The sequence below is a fragment of the Liolophura sinensis genome, chromosome 6 (assembly GCF_032854445.1).
Source record: "Liolophura sinensis isolate JHLJ2023 chromosome 6, CUHK_Ljap_v2, whole genome shotgun sequence".
Classification (NCBI taxonomy): domain Eukaryota; kingdom Metazoa; phylum Mollusca; class Polyplacophora; order Chitonida; family Chitonidae; genus Liolophura; species Liolophura sinensis.
The window spans coordinates 56,973,997-56,990,415 of record NC_088300.1 but is presented as its reverse complement, the minus strand read 5'-3'; the positions used below and the strand labels follow the sequence as shown (position 1 = coordinate 56,990,415).

The following is a 16,419-nucleotide window of genomic DNA, read 5'->3' as shown; positions in this document are numbered from 1 at the left end:
AACTTAAATCCAAATTATAACTGACTATTTTAATGAAGATGTACAGGTAACTGTAATTGAGCTAGATCAAAGCAATTTCCATGAATGAGAAAATAAATCCTGTTTGTTGACTGGAGGTAATGTGAAACAAATTTAAACTCAAGCCAAAGCTTGTGATTCTGCGGCCTGAACATGTTTTAGTCACACTATCATATCTCGTTTGTTCAAAACAGTAGTAAGTTTTCTATTAAATGTGACCATTTATCCCCTCGCACTTTATTAAACAACTGCTATATAGGATAAAAAGCTCCAAAAGTGTAAACAAGATGCAGACATATGGGAGTCATTTTACCCCCATGTATTATACATCACTCTCTGCAACCAGTCTTCACCTCTCAATACATAAATTAAAGATAGAGTCTCAATGACTTGGAGTATTTACAAACATCTGCCCATAATAACATGTATAACAGAGGCATCCAGTGGAATGATAAAACAATTTGTATCACTCTGGCAAAAACGAGCTCCTCATCTGTGTAGCTGAGTTACGAGAATAATAGTGATGATGGCTGCGATGATCACAAATATTATCAATATTATACACATCTTCTTTCTTGCCTTTTTCTGAAAAAAAAGGGAGAAAAAACGCATGTAGAAACTTGGGTTGTCTCGGGTAATCTTTAAAAAGCACAGTAAATCAGATTTTGTCAGATTCAAGCCGTACACATTTTTCCAACAATGACAACAGCAAACATAAATAATTCATTGCATACCTTCTGCATCTTATTCAAACTGAAAAAAGAACATGCAAGACCAAAAAGAGATGCAGTATTAATACTCGTGTGTTTCTGAATCTTACCTGGTACTTTGAGGCCTGCGTGAGCTGTTCAGCACCGGACTCCACATTACCACTGGCCTTCTCCACATTCCCCTCAATGCAATCTGCAAGGCAAATGGTGCAACTAATTTTATAATATTGACTGATTTGTGTTTAATGCCAAATTACTCAGGACATATTTACCTATATCACCTGTGCAGTTTATGATTGGACGAAGTCTGAGTGCCCGGAGTAAGCCACCAACCTTCACCAGGAAGCAGACAAATGTCTTGAAACATTAAGCGCTTGATTCAGACATGCAACCTTACTGGTCAAGGGCGCAGTATTTGCTCTGAGTCAGCGGTTTAAACATCAAAGCCAGCAAGTACACCCAATCCATTAACAACACCTTGTACATAGCCGTGTCAGTCTATTGATACAATAAATAGATAAGTAAACGCAGTACCTATTATTTCTCTTGCTTTCAGCTGTATGTAACAGTCTTTGTCAAATGTGTGAATAGGATTTTATTTATTTATTTGATTGGTGTTTTACGCCGTACTCAAGAATATTTCACTTATACGACGATGGAGAAACTGCCCAGTTAGTACAATATATATAGCAGATGGGCAGCAACGACAGGATATTGCATATACAACATTAGTTGAAGTACAGATGTATGATCCACATATAGTTAATTTCTCCTCCACTGGCCCAGGTACGGCAGTACAAGAGGTGAAGTAGGGGCATAAGTGGCACTTAGGTTTACCAAAGTTTTATTGAGAATAAGGATCTCAGTAACGTCCTGTTCTTGGGTACCTTCAGATTTTTTGTGCATTTGAACTTACTTTAAAGAGTGTAAAGTGAGCCTAACGTGCAATATACATTTACTGGTGTGCCTTACACATTGAAAAGGCAATAAAGCAGATGTATGCATTTCAGCTACATGTATGTAGGCCTACTATTCAAAAATAACATTCTGTCTGTCTAAAATGGGGTCTCAAGATTCAATTTTTTGCTCACGATCACTCCATGTATAAAAAACATGGCAGTGTCTCAGTTGAGCAACTTTAAGCTAATCAATCTGCACACAATGATGGCTCTTTTAATTCTTCAAGGGTATAAAGATCACACTTTTTTTAAGTACATTTGCCTTGTATAAAATTACACTTACAATCAATGTTGTCTTTTCCTAAAAGAAAGTTTGGTAACAGTCTTGTGACCATACAACCATAAATAACCCATTAAGTCATTACCTTTCACATGTATTTTCCTTAAGACTGACTATACTGTGCTGGGTAAGTTAGGTCATAAAATATTTGCTCATACACCTTTCACATGATGAACATATAAGATCTGAAAATTGTCCATATAGGAAGAGGTGAGGACATTTAGAACACTACCTTGGCATGAACTATTGCTGCCTTTCAATACTTCTAGAAGCTGGAGGATTGACTTACCTATTACCTCCCCTTGTTCATGAACCATTGCCCCCAAGTCCCGAAATATCTCATTTACATCCAGAATGTCTGACTGTAACAATAGCAATTCAGAGACAAAATTATAAACTACTTACACACAACACTGACCTCCATGCTAAGCCCAAAAACGTCTCTGAAAGCTATTGTGGTAATCACAAAGAGAAATAAAAACTGAAATTTGCAGATGTATGCCATTCAAATCAGTTAGTTTTGAAATCAATTATTTACTATCGTTACTTTTATAATAGTTATACATGCATAAAAAAAAGTCTTAAAAAAGAACAACTATAGAATTACATCAATCTACAACAACAGGTGAGAATTAGAAGTATCCAAGGCTTATTATTTTGCCCTTAATCTTGAAACTTATTTATTTGATATGTGGCAATACAACAGTGAGGTTTACGGGTGGAGAAACCAGGGCACCCAGACTAAACCATAACCCTATGTCAGATGCTTGATAAACCTCTTGACTTTACACCAAACGCAAACCACCAAGTGCTGGATTTGAACCTGCAATCTCATTTATCAGGGGCCAAAAATGTTTAACCTCTTATCACTGAATCTTCCGTGTGCAATCATAATTTAGCCTCCATTCAGTTATGCTTTTAAAGTATTGTAAGATTGAGACTCCTCAGCTGATGGGGGCATGGGATGGACGATAACCTGTACATGTCAGCTGTACCCACCTCTAGCTGTCGTATTCTGTCCTCCCTCTCCCTGATCAGGTTAAGGTCATTGTCTATGACTAGCTCCTGCTCTAACAGCTGCTGGTTTGGGGCCCCACTTCCCTCCACATAGTTTCCTGTGTGGCTGGTATAGTCCTCGTCATCCTGCAATGTTTATACATGTATATGATAAGGCCAAATTATGATAGATACAAACTGACCCTATCAGAAAAAATATAAAGTCAGTACTTTTTATTATTCACACTAATGAAAAAGATAGTATTTATAAAGAAATTAACATTCAAATATAACATTCAATAAACCCTTAAGGCCTTTCATTGGAGTGTTGGCCTGGTCAAACAAACACATTTTTAATGTTGGCCTAACACACTCTTGTCACTCACTAGCCATTCTTGAAAGAATCATGTATTTGTGGAATGTTTTATGCCAGATATAAGTCACTGTTCATCTGGGGTTTCAGTTTTGTTCAAATTTTCACAAAGTCGAACATGTATTGTGGACCAAACCATTTAGGGCCAATAATCAACCCTACAGCACTAAGAACTTTATACAAAGCCAATTAAGAATACACACAAGAAATATGGAGGTGAAAAGTTATATTTCTACAGCATTCACGTCCAAAACATCTTTTATATCATATATACATGTATATCAAATTAAGGATGAAGATTTCAAGTGTCCATTTCTTGTGCTTTGAGATGTGTTCATACATTATTTCAACACCCGCACAACTACTGCAGCTATCAGAAACTATGCACAGTTACCAGCCAGTCTGATGTCTTTTTGGGCTTGACCTCTCTGTCCCCCAGTGCTGTAGTTGATCGAACACGTTCTGCTGCTGTCTGCAAAACAAAAAGCAATGAATTCACACATCTGCTTCAGCCACTGCATATTCTTTATCTTTAAAATTATCATCACTTGAAAAATTACCTAACCACTATGTCTTCTTCAAATTTAAACACTACATTTCACCTACAGTTTGGTATCTAAAAAGCTCAAGAAGGCCTTAAAATGATATTTTTTGTCATTTTAAGCCATTTACAATACCATTTAATATCCATCTTTAGTGCATTTTGAATATCCACCCTGAGAACCTTAGCCCTAAGGGACTATTATTACAGGGAAATGTAACACTGAAGCAAGCACCAATAGATAGACAACTGAAAACTGTATTTGGAAATATCTTTACATGTTTTCTAGATTTTCTTTTTCACATAATGAAATGCGATCAACAGCTTGGTGATTGTAAGATGATCTTTATGAACCATATTGTAGCCTACATGTATTCAATGGTTGTTCTATTGGTGCTTTCATTATTTTTCTGCGGACTTTTCCTTTAATATCAACCCAGATAACCTTTATTTAATACCCACCTTTCAAATGTTTAAATCTTACCTTCTGTAGCCTAGAGAATCTCTGCACTGCTTCCTGGAACTGGCTCTTGAGTCTGTCTAACTGCATTCTGTTGCGCTATTAACAAATAGAGAGACACCATTGCACTTCAACAGCATCAAAATCACAAGCCTAATACAGCACGTCTGTAATGGCTAAGTACTTGTTTGATTCACTGACAATATTCTCCTTTCCTCTTGATCATCGGATACATGTTTGAGTTGACAGCTGTATTTACTTATTTGGTTGCCGTTAAACAAACTAACCAAGATTTTTTTACTTATACGATGCAAGCTACTTGTAGTTTTAATTGTGGAAGACCACACATGAGCAGGATTGAGTCCGCCCAGTGTGACCGAAGAATTGCGAGCCAAGCACCTTCACCACTTGGTCATGGCCCACTCCCCATCGACAATTCTATTTAATTAGACACTAGAGATCAGTCATGTGAGCTGCAGATTATTTTATCAAAGGAAAACTATCAGACTTTAGCCATAATTTTCCCAAGATTTCATTTCTACATAACCCAATAGAGGTGTTTTGTATTCGAACTCTTTTGTCCCTGAAGGTAAAAATAGCCGTCTTGAATCATGTGATCTGCGAAATATGTAAGGCAACCTCTGTAAATATTAATTTACCAATTACTTGTCTCATCATGTTCCAGCGGCACAGAAGAAACAACTTTCGTTCAGAAACTTCTCAAGTTCACAAACGTTTGACTCTAAATAACTGTTTGCGAAACTTTATTCAGACACCCATGTTATAGTAAATGTGATCCCAAAATAGTTGCATAATATTTCTAACAGGTCACATAATACAGTAGTACTATTTTTTATCTTTAACGATACAAGAGTTTGCACTCAAAACTACACCATTCTTTCTGATTGCACTGAGTGAACTTCCTGCAGGCAAACAGGACAATTTCCTTGGAGAATAAGAACTTACAGTATCTAGGGTGACTTCTGTACAGAATATGAACAGCTTACCTTATCAAGAATGGCTTTGTAACAAAACATGAACAACTAACCTTATCTAGGATGACTTCAGAACACAGTATTAACTTACCCTATCTATAACGACTTCCTTACAGGACCTGAACAAGCTACCTTGTCTAGGGTTACTTCCTCAAAGAACATGAACAACTTTCCTTATACAGGATGACCTCCTTACAGATTATGAACTTACCTTATCTAGGATGACTTCTTTAGAGAATATGAACAACTTACTTTATCTAGGATGACTTCCTTGCATAACATGAACAACTTACCTTATCTATATTTCTTTGTGAGGCCATCCTCTTAAATAATCTCATGGTTTCATTGACCACCTTCTGCGTGCTGGTAGATATATCATGACTGTAATCACAAACAAAAAAAATAAAAAAAACATCAGGTAGATTTAAACCACCTTATTTTGCTTGTGCATGCTGTTCACCATATAATTTGGTTATGAACAAAGAATATTTCACTCATACTATTGCAGTCAGCTTTATGAACACAGAAACCAAACACAGCCCAGTGGAACAATTGCCTAAACTTTCAATGTTAAATCCACACACGATTCAAATCACTCAAGATGATCTGTATTAAAACATTACATTGAAGGTTGGTTGTAAAAGTAACATATCAACAGATCAAACCAGGCACGCTTGCATACCCAAATACTGTTCATCAGAATATCTGTAGAAGTTTCCCATCCCTCTTTAAACTGCTTCACTGAATCAGGATGTACATGTATATATGCTTGAGGGTTTACATCATACTTAATAGTTTTTCAGACATATAACAATGAGGAGTCATCAAGTGTGTGCACACATACAGTCTCTTCTTGTAGCACGGCAAGTCCACGTCACCAAAGTGCTGCTGCCACTGAAGTATCATGCTGAAAACACTAAACATGACTCCCTTAACAGTTACATTATACTGACACAGGGTCAACCAGTCATGTCTGCTTTGTAGCATAGTTTGTACTCACATTTTATCTCTTAACTGCACTCCATCTTTATGGGTACCAATACTTTTCATGGCTTTGTCAATATTATTGGCTGAAAAATAAAGTACATTAATGAAACATAACTGCATGTACACACTTTACAGGTGCTTTGAAATATTCGTCCTGATCTTAACATGTCATTTACCGATATTCCCAAGAACTATATCACCATCAATTATGATGAAAAGTTGATGAAGTTGATGAAAACAAATAAAATGTTGATTTTAAAAAAGGTCATGTATACGCCAATGATGAATCAAACATATTACAGACAATATCAGAAAGATTTAATAAATAAATAACTATAACTGACTTACCCCCTGAATTTATGGTAAAAATGTTGCTGCTGATTTGGTCGCACAACTTGGTGAAGTTACCATAGCCTGCAGTGTACAATATGAACAGGTACTATAATCTACATCAAAGTAAACAACACATCCCCTTAACATTGACAACATTTTTATGCTCTTTTGATTTAACACCTGGTGTTCTTTTTGTTTCAATCTTTGTGTATAGTTCACCACAATTATCATGGTTAAAGACAATTCTTGAGATACCATGAGAAATGTGTTTAATTCAAAGCAAAATATCTAAAGACCAACACAGATCAGTTTTCCAAAATTTCTGCCTCTCCACCCAGACTACCCACCATTCCCTGCCTTTTGGATATACATATATGTAAAGGAAAAGAACTAGATGGGAATAACTGTAAACTCTGAAAATGTTGTCAGGAACACTAAGAAAGCACAATTTCAGGTCATAGGAAAGATACATACAAAACTGTCACAGAAATCTATGTAACTCAACACTTTGGAAGCACAGTCTAAAACACCAATCAAATAAATCAAAACTATGAATGTGTACATCATGATTAACTTTGTAAATAATGATGCAAACAACATAAAAGTTAGGTATGCATGCACAAGTTATCATGGAAAAAAATTATGCAAATTTTCACAGAAACTGCTGCAGTACTTTAGAAGGATCTATATCTAAAAAAATATCATGTCTACAGACAGACACAGTGATTCCAGGGTACCCCTCCCCTATCCCTAAACTTCATAGTGGGAGTATAAAAAAAAAAGACTGTCTGGTATATATTAGGAAAAGAAACACTTGTCATCTATGATTCATGCAATGATTTGCCTTGGTCCTGGTATCCTCCTCTTCCCCCAGGGTCATCTCTGTACTCTCCCATACCCGGCTCATCAGTGTAGGCCTTTGTAGAGCCATACCCTCCGCCTCCCTGGTTCCACGACATCTCAGCTAGTCAGTCTGAAACAGAACACATACCTGAACATTCAAACATTATACAACTTTACATAGAACAGATCTTTATGGAGTTGCAACTTGAGTTAACTGCATTGTGAAGTGTTTTTTTTATTATGCCTTACTGCATTACAGAACATGCATCTGCAGCACAGTATTTCTTATCTTCGAGACTTGTAGATGGCACAAATAGGGTTTACAGGTCGCCTGTGATCTACATTATGTAACATGCAGACTTGAGATTATTTCAATTAAATTAAATGTCGATCATGGCCATATCTGATGATGTGATAGTTGACAATCATATCATCAATGTGACTTTCAAAGATCAAATGGTAAAATATCGCCTCAATCGACGGTTATGGGATTTAACTGAACTCACTTAACTGGGCTACAGTGTAGCCCACTTTACAAATTTGATGTAAATATCAAACTAAACAACGTGACGCTTTTTAAAACATTGACACAGACATTAAAATAGTAGGACATCAAACAAGCCGCACTGTGTTCGTAGATGGGCTGTGTAGGCCTACACAGTAAACTACAGTGCTGTCATCCAAAATGTCAAAACGCTGCCCTTAAAAAACAAATGTAGCTTATCCAGTGTCAGTATCCTTTCGATTACCAGTTCCTCTTGTTATTGTCTTGGGGTAAACCGATATTAAACTATGTACCAGTGTCTGTCACTCTGCAATCACTAAAATTGAAACCTTTCCACTGTGAGCTCAGATAATCTTCGTTTTCATTCTCAAATACCACTTCCGGTTCTGCTCACATGATCGCGCAAGGACACACTTATTAGCCGGGGTCAAAGTTTAATTTGTAGCGAGATACAATCAGTTTGGTTTACAATATTCTTTTTTCTTTTAATTATCAATACAATGTACTGCATATGAAAATTGAGCGCAATGTTGAGAATTTTACACGTTGATCTGCAGTTTACCAAAGAACTATATTTTGTTATTGACGCGCTCTATGTGGAGTTGATAAGAATTGTCAATAAATCGTTTGACATACATGTACATTGTAATCTGTTTTGGCCGATTTCGCAAGTTATTTCGTGTGCGAAGGTAAGAAGCGTTTGAATATGAAGTGTATTGTTCATTAGGGTTACAGTGGATCTCAGTCTTATTTTGAGTATGTAGATCGCACGATACAATTGCCTGTCTTGTCTTAAAATGTTCTTTTTTCCTCTCGTGAGTTGTGGCGAATGAACTGTGCAACAACAACGGGCTTTTTAGAGGCCTATGGACAGTACCCGGGAAGACTGTGAATCTTCAGGCTTTGAAACTTACAAAACTCACTGTCAGTATATTTAATTACACACGAGGAAAAAAAATCGTGTTGACATAGTTGTCACTTGTGATCTTGAACTGTGTTTTTTGGTCTAAATTTTCCCGTTCTGGTTCGGTCAACCATTAATGGTTCTGAACCTCTGTTTCAAATTAGTCCTATATTCAACATGTCTGTGTGTTTTATAGTTCTGATTTGACATACAGTCTAATCTCTTGGTCTGCACAAAAACTCCCAGACTCTCAACGCCAAGAACATAGGCCCTCAGGATATCACCCATACGATAATGGCATCGTGAATTTGGTACTGGGGGTAAATCGAAAATGGCACTTAAGGCATTGATCTCAGTCAGCCTTTCCTTCCATCAAGCACTGCTGTTTACATCCCGGCATGCACATTTTCCTGCTATTTTAATGGAGCATCAATTTGTGAATGCCAACATCACTCAATTTTCCTTTGGCATACATTAAATTTATCTGCTGAGGAAAGGTAAGGGTAAAGTTTTTCAGATATTAAACAGTCTTGAAACAACATGTAACCATAAAGTTTAGAGCTATTCCATTTATCGTTGGCATGCCAGTTTCTGGACTGATGCTGAAAATTGATGCTCCCTGCCATGTTAGGTGACAGAAGCACGGTGCAATCAAGTGCAAATCACCTGAATACCTGAATATGTCTTAGCTACTATGTAAGCCACTTCCATTATTATTGCTCAACAGTTAATGGCGTATCTCACGGGAATCTGTGAACGTAGCTGTGTATAGCTTGGTACGTTAGTACATTGTCAGATCAGTTGAGCCACACAGATGCAGCTAACATTGGTGAAGTTTGCTTGGTTATACCTTTTAGGTAATGCGAACAGATGCTCACTGTTCAGCTTAATGTCATAGGTTTGAGTTGCAGAAATCACTATTGACTGTACCTGTTCTGGATATTATAGCTTTTGTGCATATATAAATGGAATGGTTTGAAATGTTGGATATGCCCAAAGCACTATCTGAAATAGAATATTACGAAGTGTCTTTGATTTGCATCTCTATGTACTAAGAATAAACTGCACACAGGTCATTATTACAGACACAGAATTGATCAGATTCTTTGGGGCCTTTAAATGTTAAATGGAATGACAGGTAGTAAATCTGAAAAGAGAAAACAAGTTAATTTTTACCTATTTTGTCTTAGTGAATCCACGTCAGACTTGCATTTAATAGTACATGTACATTATCTTACAAATATCATCAGACGAATCAAAATACCATGTATTTAATGTTAACCACGATTTTTGAACCATGTACCTATTGCTATTCATGCCCATGTTATTAATATTCATCTGTCTGCATCTTTCCTTTTCAGTGAATCCCTCTATCATGAGTAGCACTTCAGCCCCAAAGGATGCTCCCCCACCATACCAGGGTGGAGCTGACTCAGGACATAACCCACAGGATCCACCCCCAAAGTATGAGCCCCCAAAAGGGCCACAGGGTTACCCGCAGCCTGCTTATCCACCACAAGGTATGTGGTTACACTTGCCCCAAATACATGTACATGTGTATAATATTGGATTACAGTGATCATTATCTTGATATCTTGGAATGAGTGTCTGTATACATGTATAACACATGGTTGATATATCTGGAGTACTTGATGCAAGAACTTCTTCAAAGATTCTTTAAAAATTCATGATTGGACAGTGATGAGTCTTGTTTCTAAATTTAGATGGGACAGAGGTTTCCACTCTAGTACCTTCTAGTGTATGTATTTAGTCTTTAAATGTTAATAGCATAATTTTCTTGATTCTCTATATAAGTAGCTATACCTAAGGAAAATACAAAACTGAATATGTTGGATATGCCCAAAAAAGGCCTACGACAGTTTCTGGAGGCAGGATTTCATCTTTCAAAATACCGGTAATCGTACTGTTTCTGGAACAGTACTGGTAATCACAAACTTATATGCTTAGTCCATTTTTTTTTTTTGTTTCTTGTTTTTTTTGTTTTTTTTTTTAATCTTGACATTCATCACAACATTTGAGTCCATCCTGCCTCTTACAACCGTTCAATCAAAAAAAGTGAATTTTTAGAAAACGGGCAGTGTGTTTTTACCCCTCTTGCCAAGCTGGTGAGGCTCTCTGAGGCATCATGGAGGTGTAGACAGCTTGTCACTGATTGATACCTGTAATCACTTACTCCTCACAGAGAGTTTACTACTTATGTTAAGACAACAGTCCACGCAAGGCACTATATGGTATACAGTTTCTGAAAATGCGTCTGTAATTATTGAGGAGGTTCAGTTACTGGTATTACTTGTATTAACGTTACTTGCTTGTGTCTTGTTTTCGGTAAAAATAGAACAAGTGTATTGTTAAATTGTGTGATATGTAGCATGATACTCAATTTAAATATAGCAGCTTTGGTACCACAGGCAGGAACCAACAGTCCATAGTCATGTGATTTGGAATACGACATCAAACACTAATCAAATTATGTGATGTGACCGAAATAATGTTGAAAGCCTAGAGAAATAGCCATGCAAACTTGCGTGTTCCGTCAATGTTCGACAATGTTCGACAGAATTTAACTGGTGAACATCCTGGAATTTTAGTAATATTGGACTGGAAAATCATAGAATTTTAAAACCCCATTACTGTATGAACCCTTATTTAAGCTTCCATCAGTGCATACCTTTAATGAAGACTGGTTGTGTTTCAGGGTATCAGTCTGGTGGGGTAGTGTACTCTCAGCCTCAGCCTGTCACTGTGATACAGATGAGTTATGGCCCCAGCCCTGTCACCATAAACTGCCCACACTGCCAGAATCATGTGACCACATCCCTGGTTTACGAGACAGGAGCTCTGACTTGGATTGTCTCAGGAGTGCTTTGCCTCTTTGGGTAAGTCGTTCAAATTATCTACAGCTTTAAAGTCCCACAGCTGATGATGCTAAATTAGAGATATTGTAATTTGTTTCGTTGTTTTTTTGTGTGCAGCATTATGCATCTTTCGATTGTGATGTGATATACTGCTTGACTGGAATATGAATAAATCCCAATGAAAGGGGAAACAAAATTCATCTCCCACTTTCCAACAAGAATGGTAATCTATTTTCAGTATACTAGCTTTTTTCAGAAGGCAGATAGCATGCTTTTTTTTCCTAACCCGGTAATTTCCGAAAAAATTTCTCTCAAATTTTTGCCAATAGTATTTCTACTCAAAGCCAAGCAACTTTATGGTGATGCACCATTTTATCAAGCAGGATTTTCAGTTGCACAAAGTTAAATGTTTTCTATTTCATCCACACTCCCATTCACTTGGAAATCGTACATGCTGTATGTCTTTCACCTTTTCATATGTTTGCAAGGTGTTTTCTCAAGCATATTCTAAAGGCATTATTCTGTGTTGACCAATAAAATTGCACTTTTTGTGAAGTGGTGAAACTGACTAATCCAACTGATGCAGTTTTGTCTCCAAAATCAAATTAAAAATATGCATAAATTGTACTGGAACTGAAAGTTGATCTTTCATAAGCGAAAAGGTTGAGGAATTAGAGTATCATGTTTGTATTGGAATTAGTTAATTCAGTGGCCTCATCCAAGAACAAATGCTCAGCCACATAAGACAGCTGCCATCTATAAAGTATCAAAACACCGATTGCTTGGCACACTGCCAGCTAATGTTGTAGGTAGATGTATAGGTGAAAATATGAAGCCGTAGATATAATATTTATTTATGTATTGGGGCCTCCATGGCTCAGTCGGTTAGTGCGCTAGCGCATCGTAATGACCCAGAAGCCTCTCACCAGTGCGGTCGCTGTGAGTTCAAGTCCAGCTCATGCTGGCTTCCTCTCGGGCCGTAAGTGGGAAGGTCTGCCAGCAACCTGCGTATGGTCGTGGGTTTCCCCCGGGCTGTGCCCGCTTTCCACCCACCATAATGCCGGCCGCCGTCGTGTAAGTGAAATATTCTTGAGTACGGTGTAAAACACCAATCAAATAAATAAATAAAATAAATATTTATGTATTTATTTGATGGGTGTTTTACGCCATGCTTAACACACTTTAAATTGTATAATGGCAGCCAGTATTATGGTGGGAGAAAACCAGAGACCCTTGACCCTCTGTTGGTTACTGACAGACTTTCCACCGTATGTACATGTAATAGAAAAGCTGTATACATGTACATGTATTCTTCATAATAAAGTGGTAACCACAATCTGAATTCATCATATTTCAGATGTTGGCTAGGCTGTTGTCTCATACCATTTTGTATCCCAGAGCTACAGGATGTGGAACACCGATGCCCAAATTGTTATCGTGTTGTGGGAATGTTCAGAAGGCTGTCTTAGTCTAACAGTGGTCGCTCAGAAGTCAGTGGTGTTTCTGCGAGATTTGGAATGTTTATTTATGCACATGACCTTTTGTTTGTAGTCCCCTTGGACAAAGTTTACACGGTCAATTATTCAACATTGTCAGGCATTGTGTCATAGTAGGGTTCTAAACCTTTGACTCTACCTCCTCCCCTTGCCTTCCTCCGAAAAAAAAAATATATATATATATTTTGAAAAGAAAAGGAAATGCATTATTTTGTTTGCTCACTAGTTTTGTAAAGTTCAGAATTAAAATGGTAACTGGTTGTTGAAATTACACTTTTGGAATGTTTGTCTGAATATGGATGAGGACAAATAAACATTTGAAGTGGTAAAAGGATTAAAGTCTTTAAATGTATTTAACAAAAGAGCTTAATGCAGTTTATGTTCAGGTTTTGATGGTGGTCGGAATTAGGCATTGTTTGTTGCATTTTGCACCTCTGAGTCTTCTGGGAAGATGACTTTGTTGTTCATGTTGGGGATGGTGGTATGTGTGTGGTCATTTTTTTCTCCCTTATAATTTTTACTTCAGTTTCTAATTTCCAGTTTTGATCTTTCAACCCCACAGGGCTGTTCTTCACAGTTAGTGTACTGTTTCACGTCCCTGTCATGATTATTCTGGAATGTGACCGGGAGGTTATGTCAGTAACATTGTTTGCTGAAAATAGACAAAAAAGCTTGACGCCAAGTTTAAAGTAGATGCCAGGGAAGTCATCTTTGTTGCATGTACTTATGGACAAGTTGATCCTATGACCTACATGTATGTGTCAAATTCCAGCATGAGGGCTACGGGTTAAGGTGTTTGCTGTGCCTGTGCCCTTCTGAATTCTCTAGTGTCTGCTCTCAGAAAATGATGTTTTCTTTGTTAAATACATTTATGTATAGGTGCTGTTTAATATATGCCTCATGTCCTCTTTCACCAAAGGCCAGGGACCAGTTCCACGAAACCACGACTGACTTAAGTTAAAATTGGAAATACACTTATTTTTTGACCCTATAAATTAAATATAAACCTTTTAAGTGTTATTTGAAGATAAGTGTAACGAAATTGCAACTTCCAGTACGAAAAACTAGTCATTGTGATGATCAAAGTTTTAGTATTTTGATGTGAGTGAGAAATGAATTTGTGGAATTGGCCCCAGTTGATTGACTTGATTTGATCTGATGTTAAACCAAGACATCAGATGATTGAGAGAGATATATGTAATGCCATAGCCCTGTAGTGTTACTTCTTCATGTTGCTGATTTTACCCATTTCCTTCACTTTATTTTCATCAGGTGTAGAGCTGTTACCTGTCACAGTCTCAATATCTTCCTCAATTTACAAATTTTCTGTTTTCTGTTACTGTATATTCACCTGTACTTGTCGCATTTGTTTAAGGAGTTACTCCACTTTTAAAGCCTTTTACATTTTGAAAAAAAAAGTTCAAGAGAATGTAGATTGTTTTACTATGACATAAGCAATCTGCACGATAATGATTCACATTTCAAGTTCATACCCGGTGTTATGCCAGGTAATATAAACACAGTGTCACCGAGCAGTGATGTTCAGTCACAGATGATACAGTATCAAGGCATTTGAGGTTGATCCAGCAATATTACCTCACTGGACGACCTATCCATAGCGACTCTGATTTAACAGCATCAAGTACATCTAGAAGCCACCGCATACAATGTACATGCATGTTAGAGTTTTTTTACCACTCTGCAGTTAAACCCAGTGGATGGTTTTTCCATAAAGCATCCCTGATATAAATTTAAAAACAGTCTATTTTTTCTTGGAACTGGAGCAGCTGTTCAGTCTCTAGATGCTTTATCACTGTTTGGTTTAACCCTTCCCACAGGTTTTAAGTTAACCCTTTACCTGGTTTTCCTCTTCTCAGGTGTTGGCTGGGCTGCTGCCTCATCCCATTTTGTGTGTCAGATCTACAGGATGTCGTCCACAAATGTCCCAACTGCTCAAACACAGTCGGGGTGTTCCGCCGGCTCAACTAGTGCTGCTCGGCTTTCGTAAATCTATATAATATGAAAGTCAGTTTAGTCTTCTTGAGGTCTTCACAGAAAATTTATCTGTGATATAAGAAAAATGTATTTAAGTAAATATATTAATTGAGACATATTTTTCCTGGGAGTCACTGTTGTTAAAAATATTGTCTATAGAGTTGTAGAGTTTTGGCAACTCTTTTTCTAGGCTAAGCACATGTAGCTCTTCTAGTTCCTTCTCGAGTAGAGCAGTGCCATGTTATAAATTATGGCCAGGTGATATATGAACACGTATCTTTTCAAATGTAAAACCTGTGTAAGGAATCCTCTTGGATTGGTCATAGATACTTGTATGTCATAGTATGTGATCATACAATTTCATATCTATGTGCATGCAACTGGGCTTATGTTTAAATGTACATGTACATCCTCATGTGCCTTAAGCCTACATGAAAATTGCATCTGTGGTGCTACATACAGAGTATAGAAAGATAAAACTGAAAGTGTGTTGTAAGAGGTTTTATATTCTAAAGATGTACAGCTTTCAGGAGTATTGGGATTTAGAAGTAATTGACAGAATGTATGTTTATATTCCAAAGCTTCCCTCCATTTTTTAATGTGCCTTGTAATAACTTTCTTCAGAAGTTTAATAAATATTTTTCAAAATGATTTAGCTGTATGAAAAATTGTATAACTTGCTTGTATGCTAGGTGCTAGTATGAGAAATGATTGTTTGCAAATCAAGTATTTAATCACACTTTTTATTCAAGTTGTTGAAGTGCCTTCAAAAGACATCTGATCTAACTTTCTTGGGTGTTTATTGGTGAGGTGTTATTTATTTTGGGAAATGGGAACATGTATATGCTTTTTTATCCTTACTTTGGTAATATTCTGTTGGTTTGATTTTCTCACTTGTTATATCCGCCATTTACAGGTATTTTACATCGTTCAAATGTTAACTGTTTTATTTCATTTGCAGACATCCGTAAATTTTAGTGAGTCTTGCAATGAAAATACTAGGACATGTAAACACAGAATGATAAAAAATGCAAGGCACCTGAGGTGACCTTGTGCTAAATAGATTTGAAGCCTGATTGAGTAGGCCTATATTGAAAATGCCCTTAGCCATTGATCAGGAAGACAATTGTTTGAATGTAGGTTTGTCC

General features: G+C 36.9%; 2 protein-coding genes across 6 annotated transcripts; one reads left to right on the top strand and one right to left on the bottom strand.

The window, feature by feature from the left end:
- Positions 1-3: 3 nt before the first annotated feature.
- On the bottom strand, positions 4-8,378 carry LOC135467666 (syntaxin-7-like). Of its 4 annotated transcripts, none has more exons than XM_064745463.1 (11): positions 8,245-8,378; positions 7,497-7,625; positions 6,668-6,733; positions 6,333-6,402; positions 5,626-5,713; positions 4,362-4,436; positions 3,731-3,808; positions 2,967-3,110; positions 2,257-2,329; positions 839-921; positions 4-603 (listed from the first exon to the last, which is right to left on the bottom strand). In XM_064745463.1, the coding sequence occupies exons 2-11, from the start codon at positions 7,609-7,611 to the stop codon at positions 508-510; spliced, it is 888 nt and encodes a 295-aa protein (XP_064601533.1). In that variant the 5' UTR covers positions 7,612-7,625; positions 8,245-8,378; the 3' UTR covers positions 4-507. The 4 variants fall into 4 exon arrangements, with proteins under 4 accessions (XP_064601533.1, XP_064601534.1, XP_064601532.1 ...); XM_064745464.1 differs by having other exon boundaries at positions 8,294-8,377; XM_064745462.1 differs by having other exon boundaries at positions 8,091-8,370.
- A 219-nt stretch (positions 8,379-8,597) lies between these two features.
- LOC135466552 (cell death-inducing p53-target protein 1 homolog) lies at positions 8,598-16,315 on the top strand. 2 transcript variants are annotated; one of them, XM_064744100.1, is made up of 5 exons: positions 8,598-8,689; positions 10,266-10,424; positions 11,621-11,801; positions 13,138-13,270; positions 15,154-15,263. In XM_064744100.1, the coding sequence occupies exons 2-4, from the start codon at positions 10,280-10,282 to the stop codon at positions 13,247-13,249; spliced, it is 438 nt and encodes a 145-aa protein (XP_064600170.1). In that variant the 5' UTR covers positions 8,598-8,689; positions 10,266-10,279; the 3' UTR covers positions 13,250-13,270; positions 15,154-15,263. The 2 variants fall into 2 exon arrangements, with proteins under 2 accessions (XP_064600170.1, XP_064600169.1); XM_064744099.1 differs by lacking the exon at positions 13,138-13,270 and having other exon boundaries at positions 15,154-16,315.
- The last annotated feature ends 104 nt before the right edge of the window (positions 16,316-16,419 follow it).